The sequence below is a fragment of the Otolemur garnettii genome, unplaced genomic scaffold (genome assembly GCF_000181295.1).
Source record: "Otolemur garnettii isolate 467f Iridium unplaced genomic scaffold, OtoGar3 scaffold00056, whole genome shotgun sequence".
NCBI classification, from domain to species: Eukaryota; Metazoa; Chordata; class Mammalia; order Primates; family Galagidae; genus Otolemur; species Otolemur garnettii.
In genome coordinates this window covers 6244707-6265915 of record NW_003852451.1, presented here as the reverse complement: position 1 = coordinate 6265915, position 21209 = coordinate 6244707, and the positions used below count along the sequence as shown (strand labels likewise).

At 41.0% G+C, this 21209-nt stretch overlaps 1 protein-coding gene across 1 annotated transcript in view; it reads right to left on the bottom strand.

Moving 5' to 3' along the window:
* PRKN (parkin RBR E3 ubiquitin protein ligase) overlaps positions 1 to 21209 on the bottom strand; it is a 1208049-nt gene that overhangs the window by 358500 nt on the left and 828340 nt on the right. The window contains exon 7 of the mRNA XM_023514609.1: positions 5227 to 5363. Coding sequence (XP_023370377.1) covers positions 5227 to 5363 — 137 coding nt within the window. The remainder of the gene's footprint in view (positions 1 to 5226; positions 5364 to 21209) is intronic.

Below are 21209 nucleotides of genomic sequence, written 5' to 3'. Positions count from 1 at the left end.
GCTTTAACTTAAGAAAAAGGTGACATTGCATTATCCTCATCTTCCCTAAAATTAAACCAAAAACACACTAAGAATAAATACCTTGCCCTGCATTACAAAGTTAGTAAGATTCAGAGCCGGGACTTGAACTTGGTTTCTCTGAGATGCTGTGAATACCTCAGGATATGTGCCAAATGATTTATCAGTTTATTATGGTAATATTAAGATGTAAATAGGTATTCTTTAAAATATGAAAATAACCTTCCCTGAGGCTTAATGTACAAACTATTAGTACCTTCCCAAGCCCTGGTCTGTCCATCGATGATCACATGTTATGTGTTGCGAGGGTCTCCCCAGGGAGCATGGGGAGTCCTACAACCCCCCATAGAGTGGTGCTGTCACTTACCTTTACGCAGTTCATAGAATTATGAATAAATTATCTCATTTTAACTAAACCACTCTGTTAAAAAACATGAGTGACTTAGAATAATTCTAAAAAAACTCAAAACAACTCAGTAAGAAAAAGAAAAACACTGAAAATGACATGAACAAGAATTTTTCAAAAGAAGGTACACAAATGGCCAACAACATATGAAAAAATGTTCATTATCACTGAATTATCAGAGAAATGCAAATTAAAACCACAATGTGATATCATCTTACTCTAGGAAGAATGGCCATTATTAAAAGCTCAAATAACAACATATGTTGGCACAGATGTAGTGAAAAGGGAACATTTATATACTGGTGTTGGGAATGTAAATTAGTATAAGTGCTATGGAAAATAGTATGAAGATGTCTAAAAGAACTAAAGGTAGATTTATCATTCAATCCAGCAATCCCACCACGGGCATCCACACAAAGGAACGGAAGCCATTATACCACAAAGATACCTGCCCTTGTCATTTATCACAGCACAGCTCACGATCACAAAGACGCAGAATGAACTTACACGCCCATCAACAGATGAGTGGATAATGAAAACATGATACACACACACACATACATACCATGGAATGCTACTCAGCCAGAAAAAGAAGGAAATACTGCCCTTTGCAGAAAGTTGGATAGAACTGGAGGCCACTATTCTAAGGGAAGTAATTTAGGAATGGAAAATCAAATTTCTCCTTTTTAAGAGGGAGCTAAGCCACGAGTATGCATGGTCATACAGAGAGAGAAGAAAAATGGGCACTGGAGACTCCAAAGTGGGGACGGTGAGAGAGGGTGGGGGATGAATTGGGTACAGTGTACACGAGTCAAGTGATGGGCACCTACAATACCAGACTCATCCCTGTACCAAAGACCCATGTAACTAACTTCATTTGTACCCCCTAAGTCTGTTGAAATAATAATTTTAAAAAATGTTTCCTAAACAAAAAAAAATCCTGCAAAGAAACTATTAATTACAGAACTAATGAAAGGACAAGAAAAATGAAAAGAGCAACCCTGACCATGTAGGTACACGAGTGAGCCCCAAGTTTGGTATATAGTAAGCTAAGGAGAACAGGAGGCCGTTACATTCAGCAACACATTTAGAAACAAAGTAATAAATAACATGAGTATGGCGAGCAAGAATTAGATAATCCAGTTTGTTAATAACAAAATAAAAACTCCGTAACATTCGAAAGTCTCTTTTTATGTACTATGGGGGAATATTTATACTTGGAGCCACAGTTTTACAAAAGGCTAAAATAAAATACGATAAAAAATACCATGGCCAACTGAACTCAACGGATGTCCTTGTAAGTACTTTTGGAGATACATATTAAGTACGGGGCGGAAGTGTGCTGTCTCGAGATTCACTACACAGTTGAAAGACAGTAGCTCCTAACCTTCCGAGCTGGTTGTCCACGACATTCCTTTTTAATGGCAAAACACACGAATGACGGAACATGGTGCTTGTTGTCATTAAACACTGAGGGAAAGAAGTGCCAGGGAAAATAAATTCTCCATAGCGAGTGGCATTTTTTAAAAATAAAAGCAAATCTCTATGAATGTAATGTTAAATAACCAATAATGAGGTGGCAGCATTCCCAGAAATTATGTGAAATGATTACAGAGAAAAATTACAAAGCAGCATTGTTATAGTCACTAATCCCCTGCCTCATTTACCAGGAAAACCAAGAAGTTGTACCCAGGAATGTGTAAGATTCTAAGGATGTCACTGACATTAAATTAAAAATAAAATGAATTTCAAAAGGCATTTAAATTAAACATATTTAAAATATAGAATACATGGAATGCATTTTAATGAGATAGAGCTGGACCACGCACAGTTTTTTCCCACAGAGGTTTTCAGCCTCTCTATTGTGTGGCAGAAAACTAGCAAAATCAAAGCTAATTCACATGCATTCTTTACAGACATACTAGATATACAACTTTGCTAACTTTTCCTGTGACCACAGGACACTGTCAACAGTGCATTATATAAAAATGTTGTTGAAAATTATATACTCACTTAACCTATCCCCTCAGTAAGAAGTGATTTTTTTTAAATGAAGGAGAAAAAGAAATGCAAAAAAAATCTACATTTTTTAACATATGAAAAGATGCTTATTCTTTAAAATTAAAATGAAAATTGCAATATTTCCTATCAAAGGATAGTAGCTTCTAAGAAAGATAGTTGATTCTAGGCCATTGGGCAAGAATTACAAAAAAAAATTTAAAAAGCCTAAAACATCTTGTTTTACTACAAAGCCTGGCTAATAGATACAGGAGCCCTCATTGTAGTATTATTGTTACTTTCATATATTTGAAAATGTCTTATTAAGAAAGATAAACATTTAAAAGATAAGCAAGAAATAAATTGACTACTAAAACTACCTTGAGTAAGAAGAAAAGATTTTTAAAATGAGTATTTAGAAATGTTTCCATCATTTGTGGTTTTGTGACAGTAGAGGTTTTGCTAATATAAAATTATTATATTAAAAATATTTAAAATAGAGTTTTCTAATCTGCCAATAATTGCCTTACTGGCTTTTGAATATCTTTGTTAAAAATATAAAAACACAACACTTTTTAATGAGTTTTCATTAATAACATATTGATATATATATTGTGTGAACCTTAGTAAACACTACGGCTTTATTGGCAGATATGATTAAAAAATGAGTATCGTAAAAAAAAAATGAGTATTGTAATTTACAAAGTCAACAAAGTAATTAGCTCTCTGCACATGGGTCTCTGTATCACTTTGAAATATGTTTATTAACTATTATCAACACTAAAAGTATTGAAATAAACTGAACTTAAAACCTGACTGTTGAGTGATTATAGTATCCCACAGTTTCAAATTACAATTTTTAGTATTAAGAGGCATGTTTAATCACATTGCAGTCATTACAACATATACGTATATGTAATGAGGAGAAACTACTTCACTCTGTTTACAAGTCACCTCAAAATAGATCAATGGCTGAAATATAAAATGTAAACTATCAGAAGAAAACATAGACACAAACCTTCATCATCTGTAATACAGCAAGTCTTATATTTAACATCAAAAACAGGAACAACAAAGGTAAAAATAGACTGCATTTCATCAAAGGTAAAAACTTTTGCTCATCTAAGAATATTAGCAAGAAAGTGAAAAGACAATCTATAGAATACGAGAAATATTTGTAAATCATACACATACACCTTATAAAGGTCCAGGATCCAGAATCTTTAAAGAACTCTTATAACTCAACGACAAAATGAAAAACAGCCCTATTTACAAAGGAGCAGAGTGGCTCGGCGCCCGTAACTCAAGTGGCTAAGGTGCCAGCCACATACACCAGAGCTGGTGGATTTGAATCCAGCCTGGGCCCACCAAACAACAATGACAACTACTGCCAAACAACAATGACAACTACAGCCAAAAAATAGCCAGGCATTGTGGCAGGTGCCTGTAGTCCCAGCTACTTGGGAGGCTGAGGCAAGAGATTCGCTTAAGCCCAGGAGCTGGAGATTGCTGTGAGCTGTGATGCCACATCACTCTACCCAGGGCGACAGCTTGAGGCTCTGTCTCAAAAAATAAATAAATAAATAAAAAATAATTTAAAAAAATAAAAAGGAGCAGAGGACTTGCATGGACATTCCTGTATAGAAGATCCACAGTTGGTAGGCACACACCCAAGATCTTCAATATTGCTGGTCATTAACAAAGGAAAACCAAATCCCCAATAAGATGTCATTCTACATCCACTAGGGTGACTAGTAGAAAAACCCACAAAGGACAATGACATGTTCCAGCAGGAATGTGGAGAAGCAGAAACCTTACCTTCTACACCGCTGGTGGCACTACAAGGTGTTATGGCAGCTGTGGAGGACAGTTGCCAGCTGCAGTTTCACAAAAGCTAAACACGCGATTCTGCTTCTAGGGGCATATCCCAAAGCCTGTGTCTGTCCGGGCACTTGTGTGTGAGTGTTCACAGCAGCATTATCCACAATAGTCAAGGAGGCAGAACGCAAATGCCCACCCACACAGGAACGGCTAAGCATGTTGTGGAATAACCAGACGATGGAATATTACTCAGCCACTAAGGGGGAAGAAGTACTGACATGTGCTACAGCTTGGATAAACCTCAGAAACATTACACTAAGTGAAAGAGGGAGATGGAAATCAGAATTGCAGTGGGCAGGGGCTGGGGTAATGGGGAGTGATTACTCAAGGGATGTGCTTGTACAACATTGTGGGTGCATCAACTATGCTTTAAAACGTCTAATGTATAGTAGATGAATTTCACCTTAATTAAAAATTACACGTGCAATAATAGTATAATGCAAGTAAAGGGTGCTTTGTGATGTTAGAATATTTTCAAAAATTTAAATATTAAACAGTTAAGATTTATCTCATTCTTTAATTTCTTTCTTCATGTGTTATTCAATATATATTGATTATGTACTCAACTTTTTAAGTGATAGTGGTGTAGTTTAAGAATTTGGGTAATATTGGTCTAAGTCTAGGGCAACAAATCGAAAACTGGTGGGGTAAATCTAGCCCCAGATATACTTTGTGGACCTTGGCTGAATAATATTCTCCAACTTATTTTCAATGCCTGTATGCAAGTTAAGCATTTTCTAGTTCAACACAGATCCTTCTGGGATCTAAACATTAATGTCTCTTACTCAGTAATGATCAGATTCACATTTTCAACCTTCTGCGAGGAATTAGGTATGTTTACGGGAGGTAGTTTTTCATCAGAAGTTCTTCTTTTGCTTTTCATTAGAAGCATTAGAAGTAGAGAAAAGACGCTCTAGACTTACCAACACAAGGCAAGGTGTAGCCAAGCTGAGGGTCGTGGACGAACTGCCGGTCGTTGAGTCTTGTCACACAGTACAGGTGGAAACAGTCTAAGCAGATCACATGGCGATAGTTGCACTGGAAAACCAGGACAGGGCTCCTGCGCAGACAAAGGAAGATGTTTCCTGCAGTTCCTCAACAGGTGGGAAGGCAACATGCACTCCAGAACAATTTTTGTCATCACGTGGGGCTGCTGAGAGTGTGCCCTGGGCAAAGGGCTGAGCTGCTGAGCGTGGGACTCACACACAGCAATACTACATCGTGAAAGTTGGAGGCACTCTGTGCACTATACAGAACATCTATTTTCCCAATTTTATCTTTTTAATATAAAGATGATAGCTGATTGATGAATTAGTTGTTTAAACTTCAGTTTAAATATAATCTCTTTCTGGAAGCCTTGCCTCACTTATTCCCAGTTAAACCGCTAATCCACTCATAGGGATTCCTCTTGATCCCTTATCATGTCACGGTGTTGGTATCTTCCCGTGTTACGGACTGTGAACTCCTTGACTCTAGGTACCGTGTTTACTTCATGGATATTCCCATAGTACCAGGCACCATAGAGTTTTAAATAAATATTTTTAGAATTAAATTATAATAATATATGGAATCTGAACTTCCCCAAAGACAAAAGAAAAATTACTATCGTATCTTAGTTTGATATGATTATCAAAACTAATAAATGGCAACTGTTAAATAGTTGCTTACTTTTCACTGGCAAATAGCAGAACTTAGGGATAAAAGAATATTCAAAAGAGATTCATCTATGACAAGAATTTGTCTATTGTACCACCACCATTCCATCCAGATATGCAATCATTCAAATTATGATCAGGAATCACTAATGAAATAAGTCCTAAAAAAATTGAATTCTCTTTGTAGAAGAACAAAATCTCCTTTACAAACATCATGTATTTTTGCTGGTAATGAGCTACCCAAGTTTATGTCAAGTAGAAGATAAACCAAATGTATTAATTCAAGGTCATGACAAGGCAATTTTTAATAGTTAAAATGTTATTGGAGTCTATTTATATAAGTCTGTTTCCTATGGAATGATAACAAGACACAGAATAAACACAGTTATTTCATCCCCAATTCTTCATGCTATAAGAGCTCTTCAAAAGCCCTTCCTAAGACAAATAGTTATTAACTATTAATTTTATAGAAGATAATTTTTCAACTTAAACATTTACAAAATTATGCTACCCCACTCATTTCAAAAAATATCTAATACAAAGTGGAAAAAAAATCCCTCAGTATTTTAATGCCATGGATCTGTAAGTAATCGGTCAACTTAACCTCAGCGACAGTGTCCCTGATGTATTATGAGACCCTCCTTCCCCATCTCTGAACCATCCAGAGTCTTTCCAGAGCCTTCATTTCCATTTCCAGGGCCTTAGTCAATTCGGCATTGACTGTGCTCTGAACTGTCAACTAGTTGTCTTTTAACACTTTCTCCCTAAAGACAAAGTATTATAATCTTCTCTGTTTTAACGTAACCGTCACCCACATCCCGCTGTGACTCTGTATAGTTGCTATGTACTCCCTCCTTCCCTCACAGCTAAGTTATGTAAAAACTATCGTCCCTCTCACTCTCAGCAACATGGCAGACTAAACCTTTATGGACCCCTAATCTGCTATGAACACAAGGAAATCCTGGAGAAAATGTTTGAACAGTTATAAAAATGTTCCAATATATAACAAGGTTTAAAGAAAGATAAGAAATGACCCTATAGGGGAAATAAAAAGGAAATTCAAAAAGCCCAAGCAGTCAGCCCATGAACTACTGCCACCGTGGCCCAGAGCCACAGGACAGTTAAGGGAACACAGCCACTGGCCTGGCTTCTGTGCTCTGCTCCCTCTCTAATAGAAAGCGTTCTCTCTCACTGGGATGGATAGATAGCAGCACACCTTACGGTTTTCTACTTTAGTTATAACATGTCCCAAAAGGACTTAGACCACCTACACCATCCTCAGAACCTCAATTGTTCGACTGGATTAATGACATCCTGCTAGTTGAAACAGATTAGCAAGAAATGTTAAATACATCAGAGGACACGGTGTAAAATAAACCTGATGCAGGGGCAGCCCGTTAGGGAAGGTTTCAGAAGCCCAGGCTTGAGGCATGGAAGCACAAACCATCCAAAGCAAAGAACACATAGTTCATCTTGCCCCTCTGACCACTGGGAGTGAAGCCCAAGGCACCTGCAGGCTGAGAGTCTAGAGGCTCCAGTCCTTGAAGGGTGTAGAGTGTCCATCCAGAGACACAGGAACAGTCCTGCTGCAGCTGCACCAGCCCCTTTAACTTCCCTGAACTACGACACAGGCAGGAAGGAAAATGCACCTAATCATCAATAAGAGGAAAGCCACTGCTGCATACGGGGCCAGGAAAATTCCAGATGGCATCCAGGTGACCCACTGGAGCACCTCATGGCGCTTCCCCAGGCAAATTTAATGCCTTTGGCAAATAGACAAGGGCAGCAGTTAATGCTGGAACATGCAGGGCTCTAGAACTCAAGACTGATAGGACTCACTTTTCATAGCAGCGGACATGAGTAACACTCACTCAGACAAGCCATAAAGAGACTTCAGAGAGGGTTTGGGGAATGTCTACCTTGAATAAAAATAGGAGAAATGGAAACAGGGTTACAGGGTTTACCAGCTGGTAGAAATGAGGGACTAGGGCTAAGGCACATACATGTGGTCAGCACTGAGTGAGGACAAAGTCGTTTAACTCCCTGAAGGGAAAGCCATTGCCCAGACACAGGAGTGCGACCATGGGAAGCTGGGGCGTCAGTGACAGAAGGAGCCACATGGGCGTTTGCAAACTCACTTTGGAAAAGAAAGACACTTACAAGTTACAGGGAATCAAAAGGGATGGAGGCGTCATCACCTAGGAGTTCTCACTGTCACTACCTATGTACAATTTGTGTACACAGACAGACACAGAGATAGCAGCTGATAGACACAGACTGACGAATGTGAGTGCTGATTATAGATACCTGTATAGAGCACAGGTGATTATAGATACCTGTATAGAGCACAGGTGATTATAGATACCTGTATAGAGCACAGGTCGTAACATAGATACAGGCAGGACACGCAGTATTTCACATGGAATAGTCAGGCAGCTGGAATTCTTGATAGAGTTATGAGGTAAGATTATTTATCTCTAGCAGTTATGGAAACTAAGGTGTGGGATAAATGTGACACCCAAGAAAAGGTTATTAATCACTTGAAAAATGAGTAAAGATCATTTCATGGCTAGAGGGTCTGTATCATTAACTACTTAAAAGCTAGATCAAAGCAGAGAGGGGGTAACAAGTATTTATGATCCATACTTGGGTTTAGGTGCCTTGCTAAAGGTCTCACATCCTTTTTTCATTTCATCCTCCTGAAATAGACTTCCCTCCCCACCACCACCCATCCTGTTCTCTCTGCACCTCCATGCTTTCCACCTGGGCCATCCTCACAAAGGCTCGCATACTTCTAGTTCCATGTCCCTCAGACGCACACCCTGCCATCACCCTGCACTATAACACCAGCCCTTATGTTCAAATCCAAACCCCAAATGTCTAGATCCAGTCAAAGACCAGAGATCTTCAGGGAACTTTCTTGGGAGCTCAATGCCTCACTGATTCTTCCCTTTCTCTTTGTATTTCCTCAGTACCTGCCCTTGAAGTCCATCCTTAATGGACCTCAGATATTAGCCTCACATTTATTTAAAATAGTTCATGTAATCCTGTCACCATTAAATGAAAAGAAATGACACAGACCACATTGCTTAACTCTTCCATGGCCCATGCCTCACCAAACACAGTGTCAAACATATGGCAGTTAAGTAATTAGCCATCACTGACAATTCTGGTGGATACAGAATGGAACCCAAGTTTTGTAATTTCTGGTATTTTTATTCTATAATTTCTCTGCTCCCGTTCACACATTTTTCACTCGGTTACTTGTTGAGCATCTGCTTAGCTAAAGTAGGCATTTAATAAATACATGTGGACTAGTGCACCCTGTGAAAGTATGAACCCCTGTAATTACACTTGGCTCCAAGCACTGGAAAGCACATAGACACAGTCATAGGACATAGTCTAGGGACACGAGATTCTCATGGAACAAGTATTCCAAGAAAGGATATATAGTGACCAAACTCTGGTAGTACAGAAGCTACGTGAAGAGGGAATTTTGATTCAGGATGGGTCCTTTGGGGAACTTGAACTGAATTTAAACAACTGGGAGAATTGATATTGGGTCACTAGAGAAAAGCGGGTTTCCGGTCACAGGAGAAACACAAGCAGAAGAATCCTCAGAACAGGGAAGCTGCCAGGTGGGATGACTGAAAAGGTACATCAGGAGAAGGGTGGGAGAAGAGATGACGGGAGTGGAGGACGGAGCAGTTGCAGTCAGGGGTAGGGGCAGCTCTAGGAGACCAGCCTAGCACACGGCCCCTAGATTGTGGGATCCACTAAAGAGTTCAGTGAATTCTGTGGTCTGAACATTCGTGTTCTTACCAAATTCATACGTTAAAATCTTCTCCCCAAAGGTGATGGTATTAGGAGGTGAGGCTTTCGTGCAGTAATTAGATAAAAAGGGAAGAGCCCTCACAAATGGGCTTAGCCGCTTATTAACAGAGAGCTCCCTCACCCCTTCTACCACCTGCAGACACGGTGAGAAGGGGCAGGCTGTGAACCAGGGAGCGGCCCTCAGGAGACACTGAGTCTGCCAGGGCCTTGATCTTCAATTTCCTGGTCTCCAGGACTGCGAGAAATAATTTTTCATCATTTACAGATCTCCCAGTTTATGATGTTTTTTTTAAAGCAGCCTAATTGAACTAAGATAGCTTTAAACGTGGGAATGGAGTGATAGTTTAGGCAGTTTAACTCTGACAAAAGTTTGAAGGGAAAGAAACTGGAAGGAGTGAGAACTCTTTGGAGGTCATTGTGATAATTCAGACATGAGTTTCTAGGAATGGGACTGTGATGTGGCAGTGCTGGGGTGGGAATGAGGAGAGGGATGGGGTGGCCGTGCCGGGCAGGACCCGCCAGCACTCACCTTCTCACGTTCCTCCTGACATTCCTCTGGGCCCTTTGCTCAGATTATATACATGTAAATGTCAATTGATCAATCTAGAGATGATTTGACCCTAGTGAGCCAGGTTACAGAGCAGTTAATTAAAGGTTAAATGAAGTTCTCAAGCAAATGGAAAAAGAATTATAACTGCTTTACTTGACATTACCAATGAGTTATTTGCAGTAATTCCTGTTTTGGTTAAAGGAGTAAACCAAAAACTCTTTTTCTATAGAATATTAAGAATAATTGAACAAGTTTTCATAAAAGATATGGCAAGCTGTTCACATACATTATAGAAAAAGAAAAATTCTTCCACATTTTTAAACTCTTACAAAATTAGTTCTCTAGTATCTAAAAAATAGCATCAGTTTTTTCATATTTATTTAGTAAAATATGCAATTCGATCTTCTTTCTACCTCATTTTCTCCATCTCTCTCATTTGCCCTCTCTCTGTCTCCTAAAGTCTGTGCATTCCTCTGTCTTTCAGTCTGATTCTCTCCTGCACGAACGTCTACTCATTAAGAAAGAGGCCATGGTTCCAACTTCTCAGGTTAGTGTTACATATATTGAAAGCAACACACCAGAAACTTCAAGATATGTAAAGATAAGGAAGCAAGTCTAAGCTCTCAATGAAATATCAATCTAGAAGGGTGGGTAAGAGAGGGATGCAAATAATGGTAATTCAGGGCAGAGAATTTTACGTTATTTTAGAGATGTGGGATGCATCAGCAGAGTCTGTGTTAAGCAGTCTCCAAGATGTTCTCTGATGATCCTACTTTCTATGTGGTTCTTTTCCACATTGATTGGATGAATGGACCTGTGTGCAATAGGAAGAAAATAGGGATGACAATATGTGACTTCTAGGACTGGCTCTGAAAAGACCCTGCAGCTTCTGTCTGTGATCTCGTTTAGATCACCTGCTCTGAGGAAAGCAAGCGGCCATGTTATGAGGATACTCCAGCAGTCTTATAGTGAAGTCCATGTGACAAGGAACTGAGGCCTCCTGCCAACAGCCAACATCGACTTGGCAGCCACTTGGCCAAGCCCTGGCTGACATCTTGACTATAACTTCATGAGATACCCTGCCCAGCTCAATTGCTCCCAAATTCCTGATCTGCTGAAACTGTGTGAGACAATATGTGTTGTTTTCCTAAGCCACTAAATATTGGAATAATATGTTATCCAGCAATATTTGAATAACATAGGTTCAGAAGAAGAAGATGTTGTATTTAGAGAGCAGATCAGAAAAGGATTCATGAAAGTAGCTTTTAAAGGAAGGTCAGAATTCCAGTGCAAGGAGATGAAAAGAACCTTCATGGTCAAGAAAAGAGAATCAAGCTGTGAAATCACAGAGCATGGACAGAGAATGTGGAGTTACCTAGTGTGACTTCATATGCCCCAGTGAAAAGCCAAGCTACATACAGAGTTAGACAGACATATAGTAGAATCATCTGAAATGCAATGAAAAGCAATGGGAGTTGGAGTAAAATCCTGAGTGTGAAATCCTTGACAAAATAAAAATAAACAGGATTTCCTCACTTGAGAAAGTCCCCCAACTTAGGTGACACTTGACCCTTGAAAATTCACACACTGTTCTTACTGTAGTCTGTGCGATAGTAACATAGATTCTTTGCATTAATCAGCAATCTTTCAAAGCTCCCTAAAAATTCTGTATATGAAGAACTATAGCTCCTGGGAATGTAATAAAGTATTTGATTAGACAAAAATAATTAGAGGAGGAAAGCTATACCATCAAATAACTTGAGTTTATTTTCTCAACAACTGTCACACTAAATCCCTTTTAGTTAGAGATGGCTTGTAAACAATAAACAAATAAATGGCTCAAATCTCAGAAACCACATTGATTTTAATTTGATCTATATTTAGCGAAAATTACCTACTAATTGCCTAAATGCTCTCTGACAAAGCAGTATCCCGCATGGCGCCTGCCCACAGAATGCAGGAGAGAGCATTTCTGCCCACGTGGGTCACGGGGTTTGTTATTTGAGTCAGCCAAGTGAGCAGGCTCAGTCACTGCACAGGCCCCGGGTCCAAGATACTAATTGACAGGCTCAACATTTAGAAACGAAAATAAGCTGCAACAGTTGAATGACCTTCAAAACTCCTTCCAGCAGCCCAGTTTAAAAGCCTCAACTAAGTTCATTTGCCCATTAGTCTGCTTGGAATCAACTAAGTTCATTTGCCCATTAGTCTGCTTGGAATCAGAGTCCTGGCAGATCCCGAGGAAGCTCATTACTGGCCCTTCCAGCTTCTTCTTGCCTCTTCTGCTCACGTTCTTACTATGTTATCCAGCCCACCTGGCTGCACAGAAAAGGGTTTACTTTAGCTGTGAGCTTACTTGCAGAAGTCCCAGGAGTTTAGCGTGTGCAACGTACCCAAGGTGAAATCTCTTTATGTCTACATTTTCTTATTCACTTACATTCATTCATCCATCTGCCAACACTGAGGAACAGACACTAGATGCCTTTCCACATTGACTGGATGAATGGACCTGTGTGCATTCCTCTACATTCCCCCAAAAGTGAGCGAGGAGGCTCTGCCTCCTCAAGTGGGCTGAGCACAGACGGATAACCCCCTCACCGTGTGATAAATGCTACCATAAGGGTGAGTCTGAGACCACCTCCCTCTCGCTGGGGTTACAGGGAGGGGTCCCGAGACAGCCCGTGTGTCAGCGCATCCAGACCAAAGAGAGGAGAAACTAGATGGCTCTGCTGTTTGTAAAGGTTTTCAATGGAATATTCTATAAAATGATGTTGTAAACTGTTACAAAGGATTAAGAAAATAAATTTGGTCCTTTCCCAAAGTTCCTTTTACCCCTTAAAGCCTCATCCAGTAATTCTATATCCCCTTTCTGGTGTTAACTGTCATTAAAGAATTCAAGAGAATCTCTAATCTCAGCAATTGTCCCAAAGTTTGACCCCACTGACACCTGCCCTGGACACTCTGGAAACTTTCCTCTCAGAAGTGCTCAGTTTTGACTATAACAACTGACAACAACTTGATTATTGTGTGCCTTGTGGCATTATCTTGTGGCTACCTAGAGCTTTTTGTTATTATTATTATTTAAAAGCTCTCTATCAAATGTACTATATCCCTGTTGATATGTTAAGCTCTTCTCTTTACCGTCATGAAAGGAAATATAAAAATTTCTAGTAGCAGCTACTGTTTCCGTTTGAGATATGTTTCTTTTCAATATACACTTGCTGGTTTTGAGAAAGCCTACAAAATTAGGCCTATTGAAATAGTTGAATAAAAATACAGGGTAGCCAAAGCGCAAGGTCCTCTACAACAAATGGGCTAAATCTCATGAGCACTGGTCGCTAGTGTTCCCACTCAAATGTTCCCACTAGTATCACCTTGGCTAAGGGCCATATCAGCACCTAGTGTATCTCACCTTCCCCACCCCAACTGCATAGCCCAGAAACATTTTCTAAAAAGATTTTCATGATGGCAGCTCTTGGCCCCAACGTATCAAGGCTCCAGGTTCTCCTTCCATCTTCCAGGGCCCTCTGTAAGCTCGACACACCCACAAAGGGGCTCTGAACTTTCCTTTCACTAATCCCTCTGTTTCTCTCAGATAGGTCTCTTCACTGCTTTCTTCTTTATTCTTCTACTCCTGTATGCAAGATTCCTCCTGTTTATCTTTATTTTACAAATATTTTCAAGGTTCTGTTGGAGTCCAACCTCCTCCAGGAAGCCTTTTCGATACAATTCCAGCCAACATTGATTCTCCCATTCACTTCCTAATTTCCTGTAATGATTTTATTTTAAAAATATTACTTTTATCTTCAACTTACATTTTATCATTTGTATTGCCTTCTACCTGCTTTGTGAACCTATGTCGGGTCTTCCCACCTGAAATTCAGCCCACACTAAGCAGGGAGCTACCACGTGCTGGCTCTTGTGCGAGAGGGGGCTGTGGTCACTGCTGTGAGCAAGTCTGTCCGATGGTGAGAAAACAGTGGGAGGCACTTGGAGAGAACAGATGAGAGAGAGGCAACTCAATCCAGAGTCAGTCAGACAGAGAATGTCTTCCGGAGGACAGAGAATAGAGGCAACACTGAGTTAGCCTGTCCAAGACGCCGGAGCATCAGGAGGCAACATGAGAGACACTCAAGGCGGAATGAGTTAGGTGAGGCTGAGAAGCCCCGCTACATACAGTGCGTCCACTCCACGCCCTTCATCCATGTTCCACATTCCTCCAAAAATCAAAAATCAGACTGAAAGGAAATGATACTGCTTCCCCAAACCACAGGTGCGAGTCTGGATTTTAGGTTTATGTGAGAACTCAAGAGCAGTTGAATTGGGTTCTATTATTTACACCATTGTGGGCTGCTGACAAAAATAGGCTGCGCTAAATAAAAACACAAAGCCATGGTAACAAGAGGAAATTAATGGATTCTTAATTTCCCCAGATGGTTGCAATCTTAGAAGATATTTATTTGATGTTAATATAGATAACATATTATAACTATAGCTGCTGTGGACAGGTTGAACTTGAATATAACCCATCAACTTGTTGAAGTGTTATATTATAAATATTGCACTATAACAATGGATATTAGGGAAAAAAGCAAACTTCTTTTCTTATAGGTCAAAAGCAAAGATGTCAACCCTCCGTAGTAGTAATTCATTACAACGATGGGGTCTATCAGCAGCACCCTTGCTTTTTTTACTAAGGCATTTATACTACTAAATAGACATTGATAAATACATGTAAATAATGAGCACATCATAATGAAATGATTGTTGCATGTAACGAAATGAAACTAAAATGTCCAAAGGGTTTTTGGCTTATAGGAGGAAAATGTATCTAGTAAAAAAAAATCATCACAATCCTTTCTTACTCCCCCAACCAATAGAATAATTTTTTCTCAGTGATGCTCAAAATTATCTTTATAAGAGTCCAAGTGCTTCAGGACTGTAATCTATGGGCACATTCTATTCAGACTGTCAATATAGAGAGCTAAAAAAAACTGAAGCCAGATTTAACATAAAATAGTTTCTGGGTCACATCATTTGCATAGAGCCGTTAGGTGGCACAACTATTTAGCTGTTGGAGACGCCATCTGTAAGACACACTCACGCACGCACATATCTTGCCTGTGTTTTTTCCTCTGTGAAAAACAGCTAGCAGCAGATAATGCCCAGATCTACTGCAAAAGCATTCTGCTAAATTGAGAATAATATGAAGACAGATCTTGTTTAGGTAAGAGCCCCACTGTGAAATAAATTGTGGTGTATTCCCAAATCTCATGACAGGAAATATTAATGTGCTGAGAATCAGTCCAGTGGCTGTAAATGTTAGCAGCTATTTAACATAAGAAATTATTACAGACACACAGTGGTTTTAAAAACATACATCCTTTGCTGTCCACTCATAAAACCTTGCAAAGAGTATTTCGTATTGGTCTTTCGTTTGTTCTTAAAATGAATAAATGAATATTTATAGAATGCCAGGTCTTTTATTCCTCTGATCAGAGAAGCATTAAAAAACAAGTCTTCTGAAGAAGTGTAGCTTGAAATGAAGAGCCTGCTTAAGAGATTGTAGACATGATAGAAAGCAGTTCCATCACGAAAATAGCTAAAAATGAGGAGGTATTATAGAATTTTTAAAGTAACATCAGACAGATTCAGCCTTAAATAATTAGCATAATTTATAAGAATTTGCAGAGCATAGTAGATACAATTATTTCCCCAATTTATTTATTTTTATTATTATTATCTTATTTTCCCTATTTAGTTTTTTTGTTTTACATATAGCCAGAAAAACACTGCCTAACATCCCAAAGTATTTTTCTAAAAATAATAGGAATCAATGTGGCATAACGATATAAATCCAAATGAATTCATGCACAGATCTAAGCTAAAGGAATTCGTAGGAAGGCATGACTGCCTGGCTGCCCAGCACAGCACGTCAGGAGCAGCTGCAGGCTGTGGGTGAGGTTCAGTAAGAATCCCAGGTAGGGTCGGGTAAGCTGGATGTGCCATAAGCTGGCCTGGGGACCCAGCTTGTGTAAAAGAAGGACCTGTGATGTCACGTGTGACACGTGACAATCTTTAGAGACCTTTTAGATATGGAAGTTTCACAATTTTCAATTCATATTATCACAATATTTCTTCTTTACTGGAAGCTTCTGGAACTTAAACCTTCCTTGAAATCATATGTAAAAGATAATTCAACATACAGGGTTCCAGTTTTTTTGGCCTCTTTAATTAACACATGTTGCTTGCAAAGGTAAGGAACTGAGGATGTCTGGAGATTTTACTCCCTGGAAGATGTGAGAGGGAGATCTGATTGGGACTAGTCGAGGAAAATCAGAAAAGGCACGTTGGTATTTAAAAAAAAAAAAAAAGGCAACAAAATGTCCTATGTATCATTCAACAACTAAAGTTAATTTAGCTTTAAAGCTCTTTTTTCTTTTCTTCAACAAGACCAGCTGCTCTCTGAGCCAGGCAGGCCTGCACGGGAGAATCACACGAGGGGACAGGGCTGCAGAGTCCTCCCCAGCCGGGCACCCCTCTGCGGGGTCTGGTCTCCCAGATGCGTGGCCCTTGCCATTCTCATAGCACTTCTCACAGTCTGTTCATGTGTGTTTGATTGTCTTGAACTTTCCCCAGACCAGAGGGCAGTTGACTATGGTGGGGGCCAAATCTGATGCACAGCCTATTTTTGTATGTAAAGTTTTATTGGAACATAGTCATTTACATATTGTCTGTGGCTTCTCTTGTGCTACAGAACAGAAATGAGTAGTGTCTAGATGGCCACAAAAGCCTGACCTACACCTATGCGGTCCTTTACAGAAACTATTATGCTTATTCCTGCTTGAAGGCACTCCATAAACACAGGGCTGACTATCTTTTGTTGTCCCCAGTATCTAGCTGATGGCTGGTGTTTAATGTTTATGCTGAGCATAATTCACCAGCTGGCTGACTACATGAATGAATGACCGTGAAGAAACAGGGAAAAAAGGAAGGCAAACAGTCTTGGCAGTGTCCAGATTACTGGTTCAGAGTTAAGTCATTAAAACTATTTCTTATGGCGAAAACACCATTTATCTCCCATTCAGGTTCGGCACCTGAATTGGGGCCATCTTGCCAGAAAGCAGACTCTAGTTTGGAGAGTGTCCAATGAGTGAGACTTTCATTTAATAGAAAAAAATAGATGGACAAGAACTTTGAAAAGGACATATAGAACAAAGAACATATTTATTCCCTCGTAAATTAAAATTGCCTGAGTGTCTACTATTAGCAGCAGGCACCATCCTAGGCCTTAGAGTGTCATTGTCCCTTCAGATTGGAAGGGACAGATATTAAGGAAATATATAAAAATTAATTCACGAAAAATGATGAAAATCAACTGGAATCATGTGATGGGGGCCCATGCACATCAGATGGCTGGGGAAGGCCCGAGGAGAGGGCGTTCACACTCCCATCTCCAAGGCAAGCTGCGCCCCGGCTTAGTGGGAAGGGAGCCGGGGAGGAACAGTAAGCGAGAAGTCCCTAGGCACGAAACCTGAGCATTTCTGAAGCACTAAGGAAAGAGCTGGCGTTAGGGGCACACAGTGACCAAAGCAAAGCAGGATGAGGTCCAAGGAGACGGAGCGGCCCATGAAGCCTCTAAGACACTTAAGGAAATCACCTCTTACATATGGCAAGTCAAGACAAAATTTTAAGCAGGGACACAACGTAACACCATTGAGGTTTAAATAATCACCCTATTGGGGTTTAAATAATCACCCTAACTTTGTGTAACAGACAGACGTCATATGGCAAGAAAGGGAGACTCAGGGACATTCTAATGTCATCTTGGGTAAGAAAAGACGGTGCCTTGGATCAAGCAGCGGGGAGAGAGATCAGGAAGGGAAGACAGAGTATGGGACATCGTAACACCTGCATTTCTCCACCTGCTTTTCCCCTTGTTGACTAACATTTGCAGATTTCTCCATGTTTAGCAAATCTCAGGACCATGTCCCAGCACCCCCGGTACTGCATTGTAAAACTCATACCTTTCAGATTACTTTAAATTGAAATGGAGACTTTCTGGCACTTTCTAAATAAATTGAATTCAAAATCTTTGCTTAGGGCTGAAATTAAGTGATAATGAGGCTGGTAATAACAGCACAGGAATACAATTTTACAACAGTTGCTCCTTTTTCATCAAGTAGTATTGATCAGTCCCCTCTAATGTGCTGGGTGCTGGCTCAAAGAGGGGGGCACGGCAAGCTTGGGCCCTGCCCCCACTGATGACCCAGCAAGGCTGCGGCAGGACCCAAACTGAGCTCTTCAAACAGGGCATCAATATTGTAGACAGAGAGAAAGAGGAGGCGTCAGATACTTAGGAAGTAAAACTGACATGATTCTGAGCCTCATTTACCTGAGGCAGAGAGGGACTCTAGCACGGCATCTAGCATCTCCTTCTAAACATCATCAGATGCCCCTAACTCACCAGCTTTCCAGCTAAGTACTTTCTCTCAGCAGTAACTTATTTTAATTGTTGTACAATAACAGTCTCAGGAGAGCAGGGCCCACTTGGTGTTCTTCTGCAATCTCACCACCTAACATGTGGCCTGGGCATTTATTTTATGAATGAATGGCTGACCACCCCTGTCCTCCCATACGGTGAAGACTCTACTCTAGAGGAGAACACATGAGGCACCTGAGGCTTAGAAAACTCTAAAACGTTCCTGGCTGCACAGCCAGCAAGCGACAAAGCAGGCACCGGACCAGCTTGCATGGGCTGCACCCAAGCCCTCAATACTGCACGACCCTGCATGGTCCATGCTGGGGATATATGCTGACAGGAAAACTGGGGGAAATGGCAGGACTGAACAGTCAGTTCTGGACTTGTTCAGTCTGAGATGCCTTTGGATGTCCAGTGGACAGATGCAAAACCAGGGCAGCTCACGGTTCTAAAACTCAGGTGAAAGATCAGAGCTAGAAAATGGTCCATGACTCATCAGCTGAGAGATGTAGTCATTGAGGTGGGTGGGCCTCCCTGACAGTGTATAAAACTCAGAGAGGAGCAGGGCTCTCTAGAAACATTACGGAGAACTTTTGACGGAGGAGTCTTAACTTACTGAGCTATAAACACACACTGGGCAGAGGACTTCCTTAGCAACTTCTAAGGCAGAGTCCACAACTTCGAGTCACTTTCAGTCACTTAAATTATCTCATTTTGGTCTTTGAGCCTTAGAGCAGCTCATTTTAAACTTCTCTGTCTTTCAGCACTCAAAGCTCTCTCCTCCTTACAGTGAAGACCAGGCTCTGGCCACTCGGAGTGGTGTGCAGAGGAGGGTGGACAAGCTCCACTACATGCCTTTAGAATTGGGTGTCCCGGGTTCGGGTGGGGGGCAATAGGATTTTAGGAAGGGACTCCTCTCTTTCTACCCACCACTAGAATGTGTTTGCATACAAGCAGGGACGCAGGTGTTCATTCCTTTGTTCAACAAAGTGTCATGCTGAGGATTAAATGATGGCCAAGATGGAAAAGGTTTCTGCTTAGATTTCACTCACAGATTCAAAAGGAAGATGGCAAGGTAAACACAAAACCAGTGCTAAACAAAGTGATAATGGAGTTGAAACCAGCCTAACCTAGTCCCCATGTCAATGAAGGCTCATTGCAGGAAGAGTCATTGTTCTCCAGACAGATACCAGGTGTGGTTCTGCCCCAGCGGCTCTGTGCTGTTCCCCAAACATGCCCCGCATCTACCTCAGGGCCTTTGCTGGCTCTCATCCTGCTCTCATCTCTTCCCCAGAAGGTCACATGGCTCACACTTGACTCCTGCAACACTCCCCTCAGATGTCTCCTTCCCAGTGAGCCCCCAACCACCTTAAGCAAAGCTATGGTCACACCAGCCCTGTGTTCCCACTCCCATTTCCTGTATGGGTAAAACTCTCTCTGAGACGTTCACCACCTTCCACGGTACATCTGCATTATTGCTCCCCAGGCTTCTTCCCGCCCTGTCCTCATACCTTTGGCAGGTGAGTTGGTCCTTCCTTAACTGGAAGCTGCATTTATCTCCCCATCTCACGGGTAGTGGGCAGAGCCACATGGCTTTGAAGGGTAGTAATTATGCCAGCTCCAAACATCCCACTTTGGCATGAGGATTACATTGAGCCAGAGGCTGCCAAGGTGAGGTCAATCTAATATCAGTTTCTCTGTCTAAAAGAGGAAATAAAAACTCCTATGTGAACTATTCCTTCCCCCAAATAAGGAGAAAAGAAACATCCTTCTGTGGGAAGTCCTTGCAGGGAGCATTCCGTACAAACAGCCCTTGTTAGCCTAATCCTAGTCTTCCCTTAGCCTCTGGGCATGACTCAGTAACTTTTCCACTATGGCCTCCCCCTGTTCAACGTAACACAAAAGAATGTGGGTTTTGCCTTGTCCTTGGATCTCATTTCCATATGAGAACTCCCACATCACATTAAACTAATATTATATTTGTGCCAACAGATTGTGCCTATCACTCTAATGCTGATTTCGTCCTCAGGGTCAGCCAGGACCCTAAGAGGGCAGGGATGGCTTGCTTCACCACCAGGGTGTCAGCAGATGTGACATAAACTGGTACAAGGAAAGGGCCTGTTAGGTGAGGCCTGGCCTGCCTGTGTCCCTGCCGTTCATACACGAAAAACTATCCTTGGGCAGCCACTGATTCAAGGATGCTGAAAATATTGAGCAGGCTGGAAATGTCCACTGTCCAATGTGGAGCCAAACTCAGCCCATCCCCAAGCGTGAAGTCCTACTGGAGCAAACAGGTGCTGGTGAGGGAAGGTCCTTCCCATCAAGGGCCAGTGAGGGGGAGCTCCTTCCCATCAGGGGCCAGTGAGGGGGAGCTCCTTCCCATCA